Genomic DNA, 20,386 nt, shown 5'->3' with positions numbered 1-20,386 from the left:
CTGTAAATACCATATCCGACATATACTAAATACTAAATACCGAGGGTGTATACAGTGCTTGCCATTTGAATAGGTTCATAAATTTTAAGATACTGGATCTTAAACGAATTTATAAATTGGATATGCAACTGATTCATTTGAGGTCCCAATTACTTTTTATTAAACTTTAAAACTGAAAATATTTTCCTCATAAGTGCTGGTCCGTTCCAATACCCGTTCATCATGAGCTTCCAGTAAAGCAGAGGCATCAGCTCCTTCTTCATGAAGAACATGGAGTACCGCTCCTTAGACTGGTCCAATGGGAAGGTCTCCACGGGTGTGAGGTTGTAGTCAAACTCCGCCAGGATGCAGGAGCTGTAGCCGGTGACGATGGGGCAGGACGAGTAGCCATCGTAGATATCCGTTGGCGCCTTGCCCTCGATCGCCGCCATCACGTTCCTAAACACAACCGGTGACTGGGCAGCTGTAAGCGAAAGATATTCCAGAATCATTAAATATTCCGATCAGGATCCCCAACGTGAACTTACCTGCCGCCGCAGCAGTCTTCGAGTTGGGACTGGACGCCGAGTCGCCGATGGAGAACACGTTGCTGTACTTGTTGTGCTGCAGCGTCATCTGGTCGACATCCACAAAGCCTGTGGGTGTCACCAGCTTCTTGCAGTTGGCCACCACATCCGGAGCGCTCATCGGGGGAGTCACATGGAGCATGGAGTACTAAGGAAGGGGGGTTTAGATATTATACCTATGTATATAAGGTTATTTAAACTTATTAACACCACATGGCCTTCAATTCTCACATTTTGCAATTCGATTCCGTATGAAATTGAGTACTGACTTTACTTCCCTATATTTTCTGCTGAGAAACCGGACCTTGGGCAACCTAACTTTACTTTTCCCAGAACATTTGTTTATCTCTATTACCTTCACCTTGGTGTCTTAGGTTTCTTTAAGTTGCTAGCATTCTTAAGACTTTAAAAGTAAACTAAGTTTATGTGTTCCTTACCAAATAAATAGTTCTAGAATATAGAACTATGTGTATAGAATTCTTACGTTCTTACCGTTTCCTCATAGTGCACTCCTGGATTTGCTAGATCCTCGAACACGGCTATATTATCGCCATGTCTGACTTCAACGAGATTTCTTTGGACATTTAGCGTGATATTTCTCCTCTTGATCAGTTTCATCAGCGCCTCTGCATAATGCTTAACTCCAAAAATCACGGGAAGCGATGTGTTATAGATGATATTGACGTTGTCGCGACGACCCATCTGAAAAAGGATTGAAATTAATTTATGATTTTCGCAAGATATCCTATAAGTCATATGGAGCACACCTTTCTAAAGTAGTGGTCTGATATGTAGGCGATTTTCTGTGGTGCACCTGCACACTTGATGGGGCAATTGGGAAAGGTGAATACAGCATTTCCTTTGGTGGTCCTGCGCAGACACTCGTACACCTGATCCACGTACTTGGGCGAGTAGATGGAGCAAACATTACTGCCGGGTGTCTCCAGGGCCTCCACCAGTCCAGGTATCTATGGGATAATAACTCTTTATTATCAACTATAAAATATTGTATTATCTTAACGCACCTTTTCATAATTGAGTTGCAATCCGGTGGCGATGATCAGAAAGTCATACTTGATGGTCTTGCCACCAGAGGTGCTAACCGTATTATTATCCGGATCGAACTCCAGCGCCTTCTCCTTCACCCACTTGGCCTTTTTGGGCAGCACATCAGCCATTTGCCGGTGACTCTGATCCAATCTCTTCATACCCCCTCCAATCAGGGTGAACATGGGTTGGTAGTAATGTTTCTATGGGGAATCACCGGGCTATGTCAAAATGGATTTGTCAAACTGCCTTTGGACTGACTCACATCTTCCGGTTCCAGGACGACCACCTTGTCGCTGCCCAAGCGTGAGGACAACTTGGCGGCCATGGCACACCCACCGGTGCCACCGCCCACGACCAACACTTGGCATCTGAAAATAAAACAGGGTTTACTTAATTGCTGAAATACCTAATGACAGAATCCTCAAGGGAGATTAGTGTAGTCGTGTGACCACACCCTCCATCAGTGCCATCGAACCATGGCCCACCAGTTAGCTCTTCGTTATCGCCAGTTATTATTATTAAGCTATATTATTAGTATAGAGCTTACTTTCTAAGCGATATAAACATACTAATTCAATGAGTTTTGGTAGATATAGATAGATATGCGAAAAATGGCATAAACTTTCACAGCGATTAAAACAAACTTACTCTTGTCGCTCGCGGTTCACTCTAGATGTGGACAGGAATCTGGCGGAGAAGGCCGTTGGAGCATGGTTGTGGGTGGCTAGGAGAAGCCTCTGGCACTGGCTGATGGTTCCGGGAAGGCGACGGTTCATCGCAACAGCTGGATGATCTTCGATCTCTCAACCTGCGTTACAAAAAGCGGACTGCAAATGCCCACAGCCGATTGAAGACTGGCGGAAAAGAGCTTTCGATTGGTCGTTATCAAACCGGCCACACTGGCGAAAATTTTGGCTATTTCAAATTTAGAAAGTATTACAGAAATTTAAAAATATGCCGAAGATGTTCAGACGGCACTGTGTGGGACTTCCAAACATTTCGACTGACTATCAAGGAAAACAAATCGAGTATGGGGAAATTCGTCAGTGAAAGCGATCATAACAACTGATTTTAAACACAAATAAATAAAACATTTCAAGCATTTTGTTACAGTAATAATATCGGTATATGACCACTTCTTTCAACTGTACTAATTTAAAAAAATGTCAGGCCTCAGAAAATGTGGCAATTGTTATTTCGCCCGCCAGCCATAAAAATCTGAGTGTACGTGGCTAAAAACCAGTTTTTATGTGGTAATAAAATCGGGAAAACGCAACAGGTTGCACTGTACTTTTCGGATGGGTGTATTAATTGTTCAACCTTGAAAGATGGCTAAAGCTTTTCAGCATGCTTTTGTACTCAGCTGTTTAAAGCTCATTTGGGTGCTAAATAATCTAAAGCTTTAGATTAGGCGAATGCTCGAAGCACTTAGCTACTATCTACAGTGGAGGCCGCCTACAGACAACACATGACATCATGCCTTAAAATACGAGTACTTAATTCTGAGAACAGCAAAGAATTGCCTGCTTATCTGGGCTTAATAAAAAAAACAATCCGTAGGCTACACGTGTGCGCGAACCACTTGCTTTGTGTCTACAGTGAAACCCGGCGATAAGCCACCCATGAGATCATGTCTTCAAATAGAGGTCCTTCAGCGTTCAAAGCACAGCCCGGATAGCTCAGTCGGTAGAGCATTGGACTTTTAATCCAAGGGTCCAGGGTTCAAGTCCCTGTTCGGGCGATCCGCTTTTTATAAAAAATAATATTTATATATTTTCTCAACGCAATCTACTTATTTAGCAGCAAATTATTGCTTATCTACATAACTACTTAATCCCTATAAAATGAAAATATGCCTTAAAAGTTTCACATATTTGCCTGCTTATCGGGGCTAACTTACTTTTTATTTGCCTTCCAGTTCATTTAGTTTTATTTATGGTATACCTCCAGGGGCAACCTTATCAGGTGTAAAACATTAAATGGATTCTGATTGGCAACAGACTATTACACCGTGAAAATATATGCAGTATTTCTTAAGGACAAAAGAATACAACGAAAAACTGACCAATTTGTATAACCAGGCATATCCAGGCGCATGTGGTTAAGTAACTGGTTTAATTTAGAATTAAATATTTAACATTTGCTTTGATTACTTGCGACTCTTATCAAGCAATTGCTATAATATGTGGACATTAAATGGTCAATTAATAGATTGCACAGACTCTAATCAGAATATGAAGGTCACCAATAAATTTTATTAATAAACTGCAGCGGTCATCTACTCATATACGTCAAGCTCTGAAGCAAGTTTAAAAAATGCAACTAATATAAATTAAATGATTTTACAATATTACTGCTGTCGATAACCATAAATTTCTATATTAGTATAACTAAATATTCTATTAAATAGGGAGTTACAAAATTTCATTTCTTTTTGATTATGCCATTTTTCCAAGGGCCTTTTACAGTCCTAATCACATTTTTTGGGATTTTACTATTGCGATAATGATCGGATCGTGTAATTGTAAGTAATATTGCATCATAAGAACAGCTAAAACATTTCCCAGAAAAGTTAATTAATAGAATGTTTTATGTCCGGGTTTTTTTGGATTCTACAGATGTTTCTTGAATCCTTCAAATGCTAGACATTTCCAATGCATTTTAACATATACAATCAAAGCCAATTTAAAAGTCTTTGTGATCTCTAATTTTCCAGTGATTTTCCACTACTACAAAAGAAAACTTGAGTCGTTAATAATTTCTAGATTAGATTCAATTAAAATTAAACTGGTTACTTTCATATTATATTCTCATTTCGACTTCTGATGAAAATACTGACCACAGTAAATTAGGGGTCTTTCCACCATAGCGGCCACTTGTTGAACACAATTTCCCTTGGAGTGTGTGTCACATCCAGGGATTTTCCACGGCTCCCCATTCCATGATCCATGCGGATAGACAGGCGTGCATCGATGATGCTAATAAATATGGTAAATGTGGGATGATTAAGTGAACAATGTTGCCAATAAACGCGAGGCGGACATGTCAAATGCCACGAGACGACAACTGTGACAGCGGCGGGTTTAATTACGCCATGCTGCCGACTGATTGCAGATGGATGGATATGGATGTGGGATGTGGGATGTGGCCACATACTCGTAGTCCACAGCGTGGGCGGAGCTGAGGGGCAGATCCTGGCGAGGTCCCGGCGAGGTCCTAGCGTGGGCTCGACCCGCCATGAGGTGGCCCATCGTCAATTGGAGACAAGCTGGCAATTCAAATGAAGCCCTATTGACTGATGGCCAAATTGGCTCCGCGACTGCGTGGGCGGCTACTCGAGGGCCAATAGATATATACGGATATTTATATTGAAATCAATGGGTGGTTGGGTGATTGGCTTGTCTAGTGACTGGGTGGTTGGGTGGCTTGGTGGTGCCACTCAACGGGCGATGTTCCTTTTTAAATTGGGCGTGGCAGGCTCTGTTGCTAGGTGACCATTTCCACTGCCATTTTCAGCTGCGGTGGCAAGGTCCCGCCACCGGGCCGTCATCATGTGGTTCCCTACCAGATAATGACCGAGCTGGTGGTCACCATGCTGGCTTTCCCCGTCTGTCTGTTGCCGTGATTGCGTGAGCTCCACTTCATTTGAATATAACGGTGGCAGGCCAGTTGGAGCACGTAGGCCCACACAGTGAAAAATGGCTCAGAATATTGGTTTTCTGCAGTTATCAGATTTAAGATAGACATCGAATACGTGACATTATTTAATTGAATCATTTTGGAAAACTTAACCAATGCCAAAAAAATAAATCCTTCCACTTAAAATTGATTGTTAAAATGAGCAAGTAGAAAAAAGAAATGCATTTTACCTTAAGAATTGTTCTATATATTTCAATATTAAACTGATATATTATTAATATAAGACAGATAAGACACCGTTATAAATTTAACTATATGTGTGGAATTAATTTAATTAAAATATTTGTATACCTTGGAAATATCACCACATGGTGACGAATCGCATAGATAAGAGTTTTTTGCCAAATAAAACATTGATGAGCCACTATTTAAAGTAATTTTTTTTTCTGTGCGTACTTAGATATTTTTCCGGATTTTTGTGGTATATTCCACATAAAAAAGAAGGAGCAACAAAGGCCCATAAAGCTCTAATTAGCTCCAATTATTCTCGTGCACCTCAAGAGCATTATTTGCGTAGACATAAGCTCCATTGTGCTGAAGCGGATTACCAATTTTGGCTGGATTTTTTCTCCGTGCCCAGACTCCTAGACTCCGAAGTGCATTTCAATTGACGCCACACCAAAATCAATTGCAGCATCGTCTGTGGCGGGATCTTTGTGCAATTGGTACGGGGCTCTGGAATGCAAATAGTGGACACCGCGGCAATTGATGCAGAACCTCCGACTGGAGGCAGCAGGTCTGCCATCGTCATCGGCATCGTCATCGTCATCGTCATAGCCATAACTATAGCTGTATCTCCAGCTACTTATGTATCCATAGAACCATGATGATTGACTGTCTGACCGGAAAGCAGATGGAACTAATTCCCGCCAAGCCGAATTAAAAGCGCGACCTGCACAAATCCAGAATTATCAGCCCAAAGTCGGATTCCATCCATGTTGGTGGGCCTCAGAATGCACCTCCTCAAGCAATTGACTGACATCTATTGATCCTTGCCAGAGTCATCGCCATATGGTAATTTATGGGATCGAGGGGCTTGAGTGTACTGTAAAAAACCGTACTGATTTTTATATGCATTTGGGGCACGCATTTCATTTCATTTGATTTCCAGTCCGATCCGAACACAGCCGATCCAATCTTCTGCGAATGTTAATGAGAAAAATGTGATTTAAAATAATAAATTTGCATGAAATTTTCTTTGCGAGTCAATCAATCAAAGGGGAGCAACAAGTAACTCAAAGCTACAGCCATCCCATCCCCTGTTGGCCACCCCCTTTTTGGGGCTAACGAAAAAATATAAGAAACCCGAGCGTGAACACGAAGGCAGCGGCCACAGATACAGATACAGAAAACGAATGCGGATTGAGATACTGTATCTGTATTTCGTATCTGTGAAGAGTGCCGACGCCATAACTGTTATTAAAGCCCCTGTAGAGTCCAATTTGCTCGCTCGTCCGTTCGTCCATGCGTCCGTTTGTCCGTTTGTTCGTTTGTCCGTTCGTCCCGCGTTCGCCCACTTGTTGATTTTTGGTTCGGTTCGGGCATGCCCATACCCATACCCATGCCCATGCCAGATGCCAGATATAAAAGCATGGACGCTCAATCTTCCGCCACACAGTCCATCATCACTCGCCACATCTCGAGCAGAACGGAGCTCCACCGAGAATCGACCATATATATTCGCATATATATTGTGTCGAGAGTAAAACTGTTTTAACCCAAGTGAAATCGAAAGCCCACCTCAACGCATTCCATTTCCACCGGAAACTCCAGCCAAAGTTCTAGAACTCTAGTGAAAGTGCCATCGAAGGTTCGAGTGAGCGAGTCATCTAATAAACCAAAAAATATGCAGGTAGGATGCTGGTCAATAGCTAAATAAGTGTACTAACATAAGCATATGGCGGGATTTAGGACAAGTATTAAACAATTTAATTTCTCTGATTAGTGGGGAACCTATATATTTTGGTCTTTAAATGTCAAGTAAATGTCAATGTTGTGACACATTTTCCTATTTTATTTAAATGATTGCAAAATAAGTGTTAACCGTTCTACAACTGCAATTAAAAACAAGAGAGAACGCTATAGTCGAGTTCCCCGACTATCTGATACCCGTTACTCAGCTAGTGGAAGGGAGAAGGAGAGTCTTAAACACAGTTTTTGGCGGTTTGTAGGCGTTATAGTGGGCGTGGCAGAACGTTTTTTGGCAAATCGATAGAAACTTACAAGACTAATACAAAAATGAAAAAATATCGAAACATTTTTCAAAAGTGTGGGCGTAGCAGCTTTGGGCGGTTTGTGGGCGTTAGAGTGGGCGTGGCAACATTTTTTTTGGCAAATCGATAGAAATTTACAAGACCAATACAAAAATGAAAAAATATCAAAACATTTTTCAAAAGTGTGGGCGTAGCAGCTTTGGGCGGTTTGTGGGCGTTAGAGTGGGCGTGGTAAAAAATTTTCTGGCAAATCGATAGAAATTTACAAGACCAATACAAAAATGAAAAAATATCAAAACATTTTTCAAAAGTGTGGGCGTGGCAGTTTTGGGCGGTTTGTGGGCGTTAGAGTGGGCGTGGCAACATGAATCGACAAACTTGCGCTGCGTCTATGTCTCTGGAGTCTGTATGCTTAATCTCAACTTTCTAGCTTTTGTAGTTCCTGAGATCACAGCGTTCATACGGACGGACAGACAGACGGACAGACGGACAGACGGACAGACGGACATGGTCATATCGACTCGGCTATTGGTCCTGATCAAGAATATATATACTTTATATGGTCGGAAACCCTTCCTTCTGCCTGTTACATACTTTTCAACGAATCTAGTATACCCTTTTACTCTACGAGTAACGGGTATAAATATTCCACCAAAAACTGACTAATCTCTATAGCGGCATATGAAATGAAAACCTTCCTCAATAATATTGTATGAAGCCGCCTAGAAACCACGATTTAACAGGAAAGATAGCCCACTTAATTGGGGTTCGGGGTTCAAAAGCATCCATATAACTCGTAGAGCAGCTTCCTCCGTTTGACTCATCGCCTAGCAATCGAAATGTATCTCGACTTTGAGCTTTAAGCGGTTGTACATCTATTATACATTTATACCAGTTTTTGATCTCGTGCCATCAATTCACAACTTTTCGGTATGAAAGTGCTAAAAATTAGCAGTATTCTCATGTTTGATTCATGTGACGTGGGTTCGAAGGGTCAATTCTAAAACGATTTAATTGAAACATTTCATCTTTAATTTAGCACACTCGTGATTTTTAATTGTGCAACAAAAATGATTTGTTATCGCCCTAGGCAACAGCCTATTGCCATATCAGGCACTACGAGATCTTAGTTATTACGAGAAAGTCGCCAGTTGGTCTGTAGGTTACCCTGATATCGGATTCGAATCTGTTGTTGTTTTGCTTCTCAAAAGCCGGGCAATAATGATAAGTGCATTATTTTGGCAGAAATGTGCTTTTATTCGCCAAAGAGCTGGAAATCCAGAGTAAACAAAGTCCTCAGAGGCGATCGAGCGTGAGAAGAATGCCAATTGTCAAACAAAACTTAAGCAAAATATTATGAATATTCGTTGGCCGATTTTTGTTTTTCCATCTCCTCGGCCGGAATTTGTATTTGTCATTGAGAACTGTGCGAACTTGTGCAGTTTGGTCTACATTCATTATCTGCTTATTGAAAGGCGCCAATTTTAACCCTCTGTTTTTGTTCTTGATTGCCTAAATGCATTAGTTCTGCTGAATAGAAATATTTCATGAATTAGAAAGCACATTTAAGCAAATCATTATTACATTTAAGTAACCAGTGCGTTCTCGAATATACCATACATCTAGAATGACTGAAACTCATAACACATGTAGTTTTGGAAACTAGAATGTTTTTTTTAGTTATTACCAGAACTTTTTAGAAAGCACAAAGTTTAGATAGCAAGACAGATATTTTTCACCTTTTTGAAAAGTATTATAGATCTAGCAATGTTTAACCTAAGTAGCAAACGCAGCTTTTGTTCCAGATATTGGAGATATGCTGATACCTTGAATGATATGGTTAGAAATGGCACAAGGAAATGCAAATGGCCATGGGTTAATCCGATCTGCATTTCGCCGATTGCTGAGTCAGTTTCTTGGCTTAGAAAAAAGTGACTATGCATTGAGTGGCGCGTCAGCTCGAGACCTTCCCAATTGTTTTTTAGTTTGAGGTTTAAAGTTTTCCAAGTGGAGCGCTGGCTACGTGATCCGCTGAACATCTCCATCTCCACATCCACATCCACATCCACATCCACATCCACATGCTGTTGCACATGCACCTTTGGAAGCACTTTTAAAGCCGGCTTCCAACCAGAATCGGTTACATGCTCACTTTTTTTAATTTTTTTTTTTATTTTTTTTTTTTTGCTTTTTTGAGCCTGACGTTGCGCTGGTCACGCAGGCAGTTGCCCCACCACCGCCCACCCCCCTCGCAACAGCCCCTGGGAACCACTATCGTTCGATTCTGAATCGAAATCAATTCACAAGCAATTAATAATCAGATCGCTTTTGTAATAAATTGCAATTTTATTAAATGCGAATCAAAAAAAAAAGACTAAGCAAAAAAAAATCGTTGCCTTCGACATTTTCGCAATGAAATTAGTTTGTGGGCGAAGGGGGGTAGGGTGTCGAAGTGGGAGGGGGGTGATGGAGAGAGAGAGAGAGAGAGGGGAGGGTCGCGAGTTCAAATGCGTCACAATCGCAGTTTTATTCGCAATATTCCAATTAGCAAGCGATCGATAAGAGAGAGAGCGCATTCGGCTCTTTTGCTGCCTCCGTTGCTGCTCCCCATCCGTGTGAGTATGGGTGAGTGTGTGTGTATGTGTGAGAGAAGAGAGAGAGACGAGCCCCCAACTGATGCTGTGTGCTTATCCACTCACACATACACATACACACACACCCACACAGCGGGGCACTCAATTATGCTGCACACTAATGAATCGCTGGAATACTGATATATATATCAATTGCGCACACACACACTGGCGCACATTCAAAATACAATTAGAAGGAATCTTTAATTGGCGGCCCCGTCCTCGTTGATATACCCCCCACTTCTGCCACGCCCCTCTTTTCCATGCCCTTGCATACCGCTGTGTATATATGTATATATATCTGTGAGTGTGTGTGTGGGCAACGAGCCCCCTTTTCGACATACATGTTTTTGTTTTCATAATTGTTTTTCAAGCTCTATTGAACTTGGCGCGTTGATGGTGGCGACGATAACAACGCTCCAGTTGCGAACAACATCGCCCCACACGTCATCAGACGTCATCAGCCAACCCAATCCAAAAAAAAAGGGGGGATGCTGCCACTTTAGGAGGTCTTTTGCTTGGATCTCTCGATCTGATGATTTCATTTGACTATGCTACTTCTGCTACCCTGAAAGCAAGTTAAATTCATATACATTTTTATAAACAGGTGTATTTTTCCTGCTAATACGATTATTTACAACCCCAAAAATGCAGGTGTTACTAATAGATCTTTTTATAATCGCTGAGCAATACAACCCACCTGCTTATCAGTATTTGTAAGAGCTCCCCATATCTAAGGTTTCCATCTAAATTTTAATTAAAGGAACTCTCTTTCGGGTAATAGAACAGCAAATACTTTATCCTAGTTCTGTTTTCTAAACACCACGAAATATGGTGTAAGGGTATTACGCCTTCGGTTTCCAAATCTTAACCTCTTTTTCGTGCCTTCTCTTGTTGTTTTCCTTAGCCAATTCATTATAATGGAATGATTACAATTAGAACGGAATATAGCGAAGATAAGAGCTGTCTATGAAGAGGGGGGAAGGCGGTGGGTTCCGATGATTGGACACATAAGTCACGTTCTACTACTCATACCTCTAATATCGGAAACGTAGTCATTGTAGTTCATTGTATCTTTCTGTGTAAGAAGACACATTCAGTAAAATTAATCAAATACTTTACTTTTAACAATATCTAGTTCAAATACCAATAATATTATAACACTCAATGAAAACGTATTAAGTGAATTGGTAATCAATAGAAAATCCCACACTATAGTTTTATGTTTCCGAGAAATTTAACTCCGAATACCTGGTGGCTTATATGGCACAGTACTACGCAGAATTTGGACATGTAGGCAATGCTAATTCGCCGCCAGTTCGATGCTCTTTGGTGTGACCCAGCCCGTTTGCTGTTCGAGTGTATTCATTTGCCCAAAGAGCGAATGGAAATGACTCATCGGGGGTCTGCCTCCGTCTACCTCCCTCCATGATCGTGAGTTGGTCTCGGGGTTATGCTCTAAAACCCGGCTTACCTTTGCGCTGCAGTGAAGAGGTGAAGAGTGTATTCAGACATTGGTGGTCATGTACGGGGGGGTGGGGGTAGCGGTATAGGGGCGGGGTTACGGATCGGCTTAAATGGCTGATGCAATCGGAACGCAAATTGGGCGAGAGCCGGAGTATCACAGTATCACAGCCCTCTCTTGGATTTTGTTTTATTTTTACTTTTCTTGCACAACAAACAGAAGAGGTACATATATATGTACATATGTACTATAACCTCGCGTCTGGGTAACCGGAGACCCAAAATGTGAGCACCCAAATGTGTGGCATTCGAGGAATGCCAGAGAGTCGCATTACTCCGAAGCCGTGCTGGCATTAATAGCGCTCCTTAATTGATACATATTACAATTGCCGAATGCTGATTTGTAAGCCATGAATATGCGACGAGGAAGTCCGCTTTCAATTCCGATTTCAATTCCGTCACCTTCGCTGATAAGCCGCCAGATTTGAATTTTCAGTTTTCAGATTTCAGCTTTTAGTGTTCAGTTTCGAGAGTCCCAGAGCAGCCATTAACTACCCACAGCCATTGAGCAATTAGCGATAATTACATTTCATTCGGATTTGTCGTAAAATTTTCCACATTTCACATAAAGCGAAGAAACTTGATATGCGGTTTCAAAAATTTTCCATTCCATTTGTTCGCTATGCTCGGCACTGTACACCGAACATTACATTACATTGCACACACATGCGGGAAGTGTGTGTGCCAGTGTGTGTGTGTGTGTGCGTCGAGATCTCGATTTCGATCTCGATCTCGTTATGATGTAGAACGGCTATAGAGAATCGGGCATTGCCCAAGAGCAGCGGAGAGATCGGCGAGTGGAGTGGGCGCTTATCAGGAACCATTCAGTTCAAGTTTACGGGTCAAGCAATTCAGACCAATCAACTTTGCCGTGATTTACCCACCTCCAAAGAGGAATCACCGCCAAAACTGTCATGATTCATTGCAACTCACTCATAACATTATTGCATTCATGCATTAACTATAGGTCAAACACTTTGCTTTGTGTACTACAGAGGTTTTCTAAGGATAGACAGGATACAGCTGCCTTAACTCAAGCCTTTATAAGGTGAACCAGTTACAATGGCATTGGATTATGATAATGTACTTACAGATCTTGACGATCGCTAGCTCCTAAAGGAAATAATTTATTGTAAGCTGTAAGCTGACTTTCAGGGAAACAACAAATACCGGGCGAAATAGCATTCATGGCCCAGAAGTTATTCGGTCGGACGTGCTGTCCGATTGCGATTGTCCATTTTCCAGATACCAATTCCCTGAACTGACCTTTCATATAGCGCTGCCAAGGCGACACGAGCTCATAGCGGCGTTCTGCCTTTGTACCGATCTTTAGCAAACAGCCAGAGGAGATCGAGTCGAAAAGTCGGCCTAGAGCCCGAGAAGTTGGCCTGTTGCTAGGCGGTTTCCAACCCGACCCTATCAATGACAGCAGGCAACGGGCGAGGGGTTGGAGGGGTAAGAAACAACACTGTGAAAACGGCACAGAATTTGTGGCATGAACATGAATTTTCTCACGTCGTCACCAGAGTTCCACTGGCTGCTACAGTCACACCGACAACCTGCAATTCACCGAATGCATCTGTATCTGTACCTGTAGCAGTATCTGTATCTAGCTGTAGCTGTAGCTGTAGCTGTAGCTGTAGCTGTGTATCTGTATCTGTGAATGTATCTGGCCGACTGGTCTTGCCAGTTGCCAGTTGCATGTTGCACTATCTTTTCCCCGAACTCTCGGTCTGTCTCGGTTCATATCTCCGTCTCCTGCTCTATCCGTCCGTCCCGCCGTCCCAGCGTCTCACTTTGAATGGGCCGTTTCCCCGACCCCTTCCCGAACTGCACTGCAAGAAATCGGGTGCACTATTCATAATCAGGCTGTGTAGGCAATCTGTAGATACATCAAAAAAATGCATACTTTCTGACTTGTTCCCAGCCATTTAAACCTATACTCCCATATTATCCTTAAAAGTAGTCCGATTTGCATTAGCTTTGGTATGCAGCCCCATATAGACCACACATGCTCGGTGTCGTTGCGTTTCTCTCAGTGCACCCCTTCCATCGACTGGTTCCGGTGGTGTGTTGCTGCTTTGTATCTCTGCGGCTCTGGAGGTGTTGCTATCGCTGGCACGACGTTAATTAGCAGAAAAGTGCAAACGATGCGGGCCGTTCGAGTGGTGCGATGTGGTAGACGTAGATGTAGATGTAGATGTAGATGCAGAGTGGTGCCGCTTGGTGCGGTGGTTCACGAAGAGATTTACCCATTACCCATTACCCATTAGCGGAAGCGGGCCAATTTGGCTTACCCATGCACATGCACGAGTCTCCGATCGTCCATTGTCATGATGCAATAATTTGTGCCATCAACTCGGCAAACAATCGTACGATTTTCAGTCAGCTCTATGGAAAGAAATAACTGAAATAAAACAGAGTGACGGGGGGGCCAGACCTCGACCTCTGCCTCTACCTCTACCTCTCCCTCCACATACAACACGGTTTCGGTATGGTATGGTGTATACAACATAGGTGGCTGGGTGTGCGGAGTGAAAACCAGACATCGATCGTTTCTAGGAAATGGAACCTATAAATCTACGCTTCGCACGAAAGACTTCGATGACAATGCCGCTGGACAACGCCGGCCGTCCGTCCACCTGAGATCGAGATCGAGATCGGAGGGGCGTTGATAATCGGAGATCGGTGATATTGGTGCCGGCCGGTGACGATCGCCCAAGTCGATGGCCACATGAATATGTATGCCAAGCCGCAGTCAAGACGGTTCCGATTCCAATCCAATTCAATGCACGGTGATCTCATTTGGGACAGCCACTGAAATATATATAATATAATATAATATAATATATATATTATAAAGCTAAAGAATCATAAAAGTATGCTACGATAACTTTACTTAGACATTAGCTGAGCTCTTAAAAACCATTTTTTAAAAGAGTAGCAATGAGTCAAACATTTTCCCTTCCTTGTACTTTAATAGCTTATAATTCCCAAGTTCTTTTCCACTTGTGAATCATGACTGCTGATTGATTTCTACGTTGTTATATCGGTGATATAATGCCACACTTTCATCAGCCTTTATTGGGGGCTATCAAATTCAATTTACACTCGAAATATCCGATTTTTATTTCTGATTGCCCCGCTTGAATCCGCTCAATTGCATCCGTGTGTGCGCACCTCTCATCTAGGAAGTGCAACCCCTGACCGCGCGTCACTGGCGAATGTTACGTGAGGGGATCGGATCGGAACGGAATGGAATGGATCGTATCGGATCGGATCGCCGCCGACAGTGCCTCCTATTGTAGAAAGTGCTCCCCAAGTCGCATCAAAAGGCCATTTCAATTCAGTGCCCCTTACGTCAGCGTTACGATATCGTTGCCAGCGCTTTGAGGTGTGCCGTCCAAGGCTGCTGCTCATGATGAGGAGCAGGCGGAGGAGCAGCACTCGAAGGTGTCTAGGGGGACGCAGTGGAGGAGGAGGCACTGATCTTGGTGGCTCGAGGGGTGGTGGCGGGCCAAGGGGTGGCGGCGGCACGAGACACAATTTCAAGCACCTGCAAGATTTTTCTCTCAATTGAATTTCGCTTTGTGGCTGGCTCGTTGCCGCTGCCAAGTGCTTGGGGGTAGGGGGGCGGCAAAGTGGTTGACACATGGGCGTGGAGGGGGGTACTTTTCAGTTGGGCGGTGAGGCGGTGGGAGACCCGTCTGCGGTCGGACGATTTGTGTAACGTGCAATAAATAAATTACTCGTAGAATTGAATCTAGTTGTCGATGTGGCTTGTCGATAAAGCGAAGGAAGAAACTAGTCGCGGTGCCTCAGTATCTCTCTCCCCTTCCTCCGCTTCCCCCCGCCATCTCCTGACCACAAGCGGCTGCCGCCCGGCAACAGCGGAAAGCGAACACGCGATGTGGCTGCCAGTCTGTCTGCCATTTTAACTGCACCTCCGCTTCCCAGCCCGCGGCCGCCAGTTTCCAGAGCTCGGAGCTCCAAGCTCCCGGCCGGCAACGCCAGCTCAGACTAGTTTGGACCGCGTTGCCCTGACCACCGCGTCCCCCTGGCCGCTGATATTCACTTACATTTACGAGCAGCCAATCAGCAGTGCACTGAAAAAAGGGGGCACAACCATTGTGTATCTGTAAAGAAAAATGTATCGAAATGAGTGAATTGGAGGGAAATGAGACTAGATCCATTGAATTCATTTTGCATCAAATTGCTGCTTATTGTAGCGTAAGTCATAGATGCTTTCGCGCAGTGTAGCTTGTGGTATCGTACCTCCCCATCCACCTGCCGCTCCTCCTCCATCGCTCCTCATTCAGCCAACGAACGCCGCAGACAAACTGGCACTCACACTTGATTGCAATGAGGCGATCGCACGGACAGATTGGACAGATGGCCGGACAAGCCAGTGACTTGGAGTCGGAATCGTACTCGAACTCAGACACGGTCTCGGCTAATGGAACCTTGCACCATGTCAGTGCCACTGCACCTCCTCCTGCGTCAATCCGATCTCCAAGCCAACCACTCTGAAGACTGGGCCACAAAATACAAAAAAAAAATAAAAAACGAAGTGGTCTGTTCTTGGCCAGACATTTGAATGCGGTGCGCACCGTCAACGGGCTTTAAGTTCTGATTCTCATGGGTGGTTATTAATTGGGAGATTGGTTATGGATTACAAAATAAATTCGTAAAAATGAATTTAAACCATGCAGTTAAAATTAATGGCTTTGACAACTACAGTGCTCATTCAGTAACCTAAACTAATAAAATACTTTGCACTTCGAAATGATTCATGAATATTAACGGAGCTGTGTGAAACACCAAATTGCTTTGAGTCTATTTAGCACCTTTTATATTTAGGTATCATACCACAACACCATAAATTTTACCTGAGATAGAAAGTCATAGGATCTCAAACACTCTTGCATGTTCTTACGAGCTGCAAGTCTGCACATGGATATTGATGATATGGTTAGTGCTGAACATCGAACTGAAATGGTATAAGAGCCGGAAACCCAAGGGACTCATTGAGCTATTCCCGTGACACCTCAGTTTTCAGACCTCCGACTCTGGACAGTGGACGCAATTAGGCGGTGGAAAGCCAGATCCAGAGGCGGATAATCGAATCCCCCGTCCGGTTATGTCTGTTTTGTTCCGCACCTTCCCGGTGCGGCGGTCGCATAAAGAATGACGATCTGAGAGAGCCGGGAGCGCCACAAGTGAGTGTGAATGTGAATGTGAGTGTGAGTGTGAGTCTGAGTGTGAGTATGAGTGCTAGTGTGAGTGTGAGTGCGAGTGTGATTGTGTGAGTGTGAGTGTGAGTGAGCCGGCGTCGCATATAAATGGAACAGCGCTGCGGCCACCAATTCAGTTCTGTTACAGTTTCCAGCTGTTGAACACGACTTTTGAGAGCCGCCGAAGCCAACTGATTCGAAGCCGCAGTGAACTAAGCCGATCCGTGATCCTCGCTTTTTTAATTCGCCGTGAACCGCAATCGCAGCCAGCAATCCCCCCAAAACCCCCTTTAAGCCAAAAAAACCAACACACCTTGATTCGAGTGTAATGTCGATGAACCGTGCGTATTCAAACGAGTGCCGCGCCAATCATACAGCCACCAGCAAGTATCAGACCAAGTCGACGTCCACATCCAAGGAGCACTGATACCGCCACGAGGATCGAATGTGCCAGAGTCGTCAGCTAGATATACGCTACGCCGCCTGAGTTAACACACACTTCCACCGCCCAATCACACGATCCTGATCCTGATCCTGAACTGCTACACCCGAGCACAGCATCCATCAGTTTCAATACGATCCATACTTGCCCAAGACAGACCGGCAAGCAGCCAAGATTCCGCCAACACTGAGCTGCACGACCTCCAAGACGGCATCCAGGGCCGGACCTATGTCAGTGCTAAGCCAACTGCTGCTCAACTTCAACCAGAAAGCCCAGACCAGGAGCCACCACAACATAGAGCTGATAAATTCGTTCATAACATAACGATAAGCCGACCTGCTCCTGCTATACCACCTGATAAACGCGTATCATCGTCCAACGTTGGGGAGAAATTTGCAAACATTTTTTACCGGAAGAGAAAAAAGAAATCAAATCAAAGGGTGAGTAATGTGCGTTAACAATAGATAGGTGAATAGGTGAACAGGCTATAGGTGATTTGTTGTCGCAGTTCCGTGTTTTTTTTTTTTTTTAATTCGAATTCGTAGAAAATCCCAGCAGTACAAAAATCACCGTCGAAGGGCAAAAAGCGTCTGATGCAACATTCGCCAGCGATTGGCGAATGACTTTTTGTGGGGCTACCAAAACCAAAACTGAAACCAACACAATCATACATAATACCCTCGAAACTACATATTTGAATAATTAATCGGTCACGCAGCTCGTCCAGTCTAGACTATGGACACATTGGCCCTTGATCTGCGTCTAAAGAGTGTGGGTGAAGTGAGTGTGAATTCGAATCAGGCTGTAGTATTCGAATTTAAATTGACGTCACATACCGCGAGTCATTCCGTTTTCGATTTCTGCCTCTGATTCGATTCGATTCGGCCCACGCAAGAATCTTATATCATTTTCGGTTTGTCAATTCTTCTTTTTTTTTTTTTTTTTTGTCTTTCCGTTGACGTGTCATTGTGAAATACGTTGTGAATGGCGAAGATCTCTTAGGGGTCGGAAAAGGATGCCGAATTCTAAATTCTAAATTCCAGACTCCGAGAGGCATTAGCACATTTCGCAAGTGCTAGTAATGTTCTAGAGTCCGCCGGCTGAAGGCCTTGCGTTCTTATCGGGGAAATAGACTCCGAAGACCTCCCCTGATTAATAGTAGGTGATAAGTGGTGGGGGAGGGGGACCAAGTGGGGGATGGATGACTGGCTGGAAACGCGAGCTAATCGCATCACGTTGCTCTGGGGTTTATTAACCTATATTAGAGTCGTACGACTGCCGCTGTTTGAACTTTGAACTCACTTCCGATTTCGCCTCTCTCTCTCTGTCTGTCGATCTTGCAGAAAATGAATTTACATGTGTGCGCCTTAGCGCTGCTGCTGTTCGGCAGTATCGCCACTGTCCGCGGAAGAGCCGTGGACCTGGTAGACGATAGCAACGACGTGGACAACTCCATCGAGGCGGAGGAGGAGAAGCCACGCAACCGAGCCTTCGAAGCCGATTGGCTCAAGTTCACCAAGACGCCGCCGACCAAGCTGCAGCAGACGGATGGAGCCACCATCGAGATCGTTTGCGAGATGATGGGCTCCCAGGTGCCCAAAATCCAGTGGGTGGTGGGTCATCTGCCACGCTCGGAACTCGATGATCTGGACTCCAATCAGGTGGCCGAGGAGGCGCCCAGTGCCATTGTACGCGTCCGTTCGTCGCACATCATCGACCACGTGCTGAGCGAGGCACGCACCTACACGTGTGTGGGGCGCACTGGCTCCAAGACCATCTATGCCAGCACAGTGGTGCATCCACCACGCTCCTCTCGCCTGACGCCGGAGAAGACCTATCCGGGTGCCCAGAAGCCGCGCATCATCTACACCGAGAAGACGCATCTGGACCTGATGGGCTCCAACATCCAGCTGCCCTGCCGCGTGCACGCCCGTCCCCGTGCCGAGATCACCTGGCTGAACAACGATAACAAGGAGATCGTGCAGGGACATCGCCACAGGGTGCTGCCCAACGGCGATCTCCTCATCTCCGAGATCAAATGGGAGGACATGGGCAACTACAAGTGCATAGCCCGCAACGTCGTCGGCAAGGACACCGCCGACACCTTCGTGTATCCCGTACTTGTAAGTATTCCCCGTGCTCACCTGGTTATACCAACTCATCCTAAGTAATCCCATCCCTTCTTCTTTGCTTGTTCTTGCAGAATGAGGAAAACTAAAGATCCTACCACCAGAAAGGTGACAAAAGGCTATTGGATTGACGACGGAAATTCATCTAGTTAGTTAGATAGATCAAATGCCTTCGAAGATGCGTGAAAAGAAAAGAAATATGCTTAGAAAAAATACACAAAAAAAAAAAGATGAAAATATGATGGATCAAAAGGTCATACGATTTACAATTATGTACAATTTAGGTTTAAGCACCATCTAGCTCGTAGTCCAGGTAATCAATCGTATCTAATGCCGGCTTAGACACTAATTTTCCCACTTATTATCCTCGAATAGCAGTCACGTGTAAAGCATTCGAATTATAGCAACTACTTTATGGTTTTCTTCAATTATAGCATTAGTTATCAGCTTGTAATCACACCTCTTTGGTTCTTAATAAGTAGCAATGATTGTTCCTAGCGATTCAGGCAGCTCTAGTTAACATATTTAAACTAATTGGCCGTTTACTTAAGGGCACCGCAGCCCAAGCACTTGTATCAATCAATCAACAATTAATTCAATCAGTCAATCTCACCCACCCAATTCGTATTTATTCGTATGCACCCATCATTTCTACCACTAATTTATTGTTCGACCAAATTCATCCAGCATCGCCACCCATACAGAATCACTGAATAGTATTCACGGAATTAATCGGTTTCATAAGCTACCCGACTATGTTTTAATTTATAAGGTAATAGAACTGAAATATGTTTTTTCTAATTGTTTAGTCTTAGTTTTAATCCAACCTTCAAGCGATTGTTTTTGAATAAATACAAGAAAAGTGAAACGCTATTACTCAATGGGCGGCAGGTGAA

At 43.9% G+C, this 20,386-nt stretch overlaps 3 protein-coding genes and 1 non-coding gene across 4 annotated transcripts; 3 read left to right on the top strand and 1 right to left on the bottom strand.

Annotated features, from left to right (window-relative positions):
* Nucleotides 1-136: 136 nt before the first annotated feature.
* On the bottom strand, nucleotides 137-2,609 carry LOC6532936 (sulfide:quinone oxidoreductase, mitochondrial). Its single transcript, XM_002093635.3, has 7 exons — nucleotides 2,265-2,609; nucleotides 1,879-1,984; nucleotides 1,592-1,816; nucleotides 1,334-1,534; nucleotides 1,059-1,268; nucleotides 528-714; nucleotides 137-463 (listed from the first exon to the last, which is right to left on the bottom strand). Exons 1-7 carry the CDS (start codon nucleotides 2,390-2,392, stop codon nucleotides 150-152), a joined length of 1,371 nt encoding a protein of 456 aa, XP_002093671.1. The 5' UTR covers nucleotides 2,393-2,609; the 3' UTR covers nucleotides 137-149.
* A 675-nt stretch (nucleotides 2,610-3,284) lies between these two features.
* On the top strand, nucleotides 3,285-3,357 carry Trnak-uuu. Its single transcript has one exon. It is a non-coding gene; the product is annotated as a tRNA-Lys (tRNA).
* Nucleotides 3,358-6,942: 3,585 nt separating this feature from the next.
* LOC6532933 (neural/ectodermal development factor IMP-L2) lies at nucleotides 6,943-20,358 on the top strand. The gene is made up of 3 exons (XM_002093633.4): nucleotides 6,943-7,167; nucleotides 18,705-19,484; nucleotides 19,565-20,358. Exons 1-3 carry the CDS (start codon nucleotides 7,162-7,164, stop codon nucleotides 19,577-19,579), a joined length of 801 nt encoding a protein of 266 aa, XP_002093669.2. The 5' UTR covers nucleotides 6,943-7,161; the 3' UTR covers nucleotides 19,580-20,358.
* On the top strand, nucleotides 17,590-17,801 carry LOC120321475. The gene has a single exon (XM_039374020.2). The coding sequence runs from the start codon at nucleotides 17,590-17,592 to the stop codon at nucleotides 17,683-17,685; it is 96 nt and encodes a 31-aa protein (XP_039229954.1). The 3' UTR covers nucleotides 17,686-17,801.
* Nucleotides 20,359-20,386: the final 28 nt, after the last annotated feature.

Source organism: Drosophila yakuba, chromosome 3L (genome assembly GCF_016746365.2).
Source record: "Drosophila yakuba strain Tai18E2 chromosome 3L, Prin_Dyak_Tai18E2_2.1, whole genome shotgun sequence".
Lineage (NCBI taxonomy): Eukaryota > Metazoa > Arthropoda > Insecta > Diptera > Drosophilidae > Drosophila > Drosophila yakuba.
This window is presented reverse-complemented; position numbering and strand designations above follow the sequence as displayed.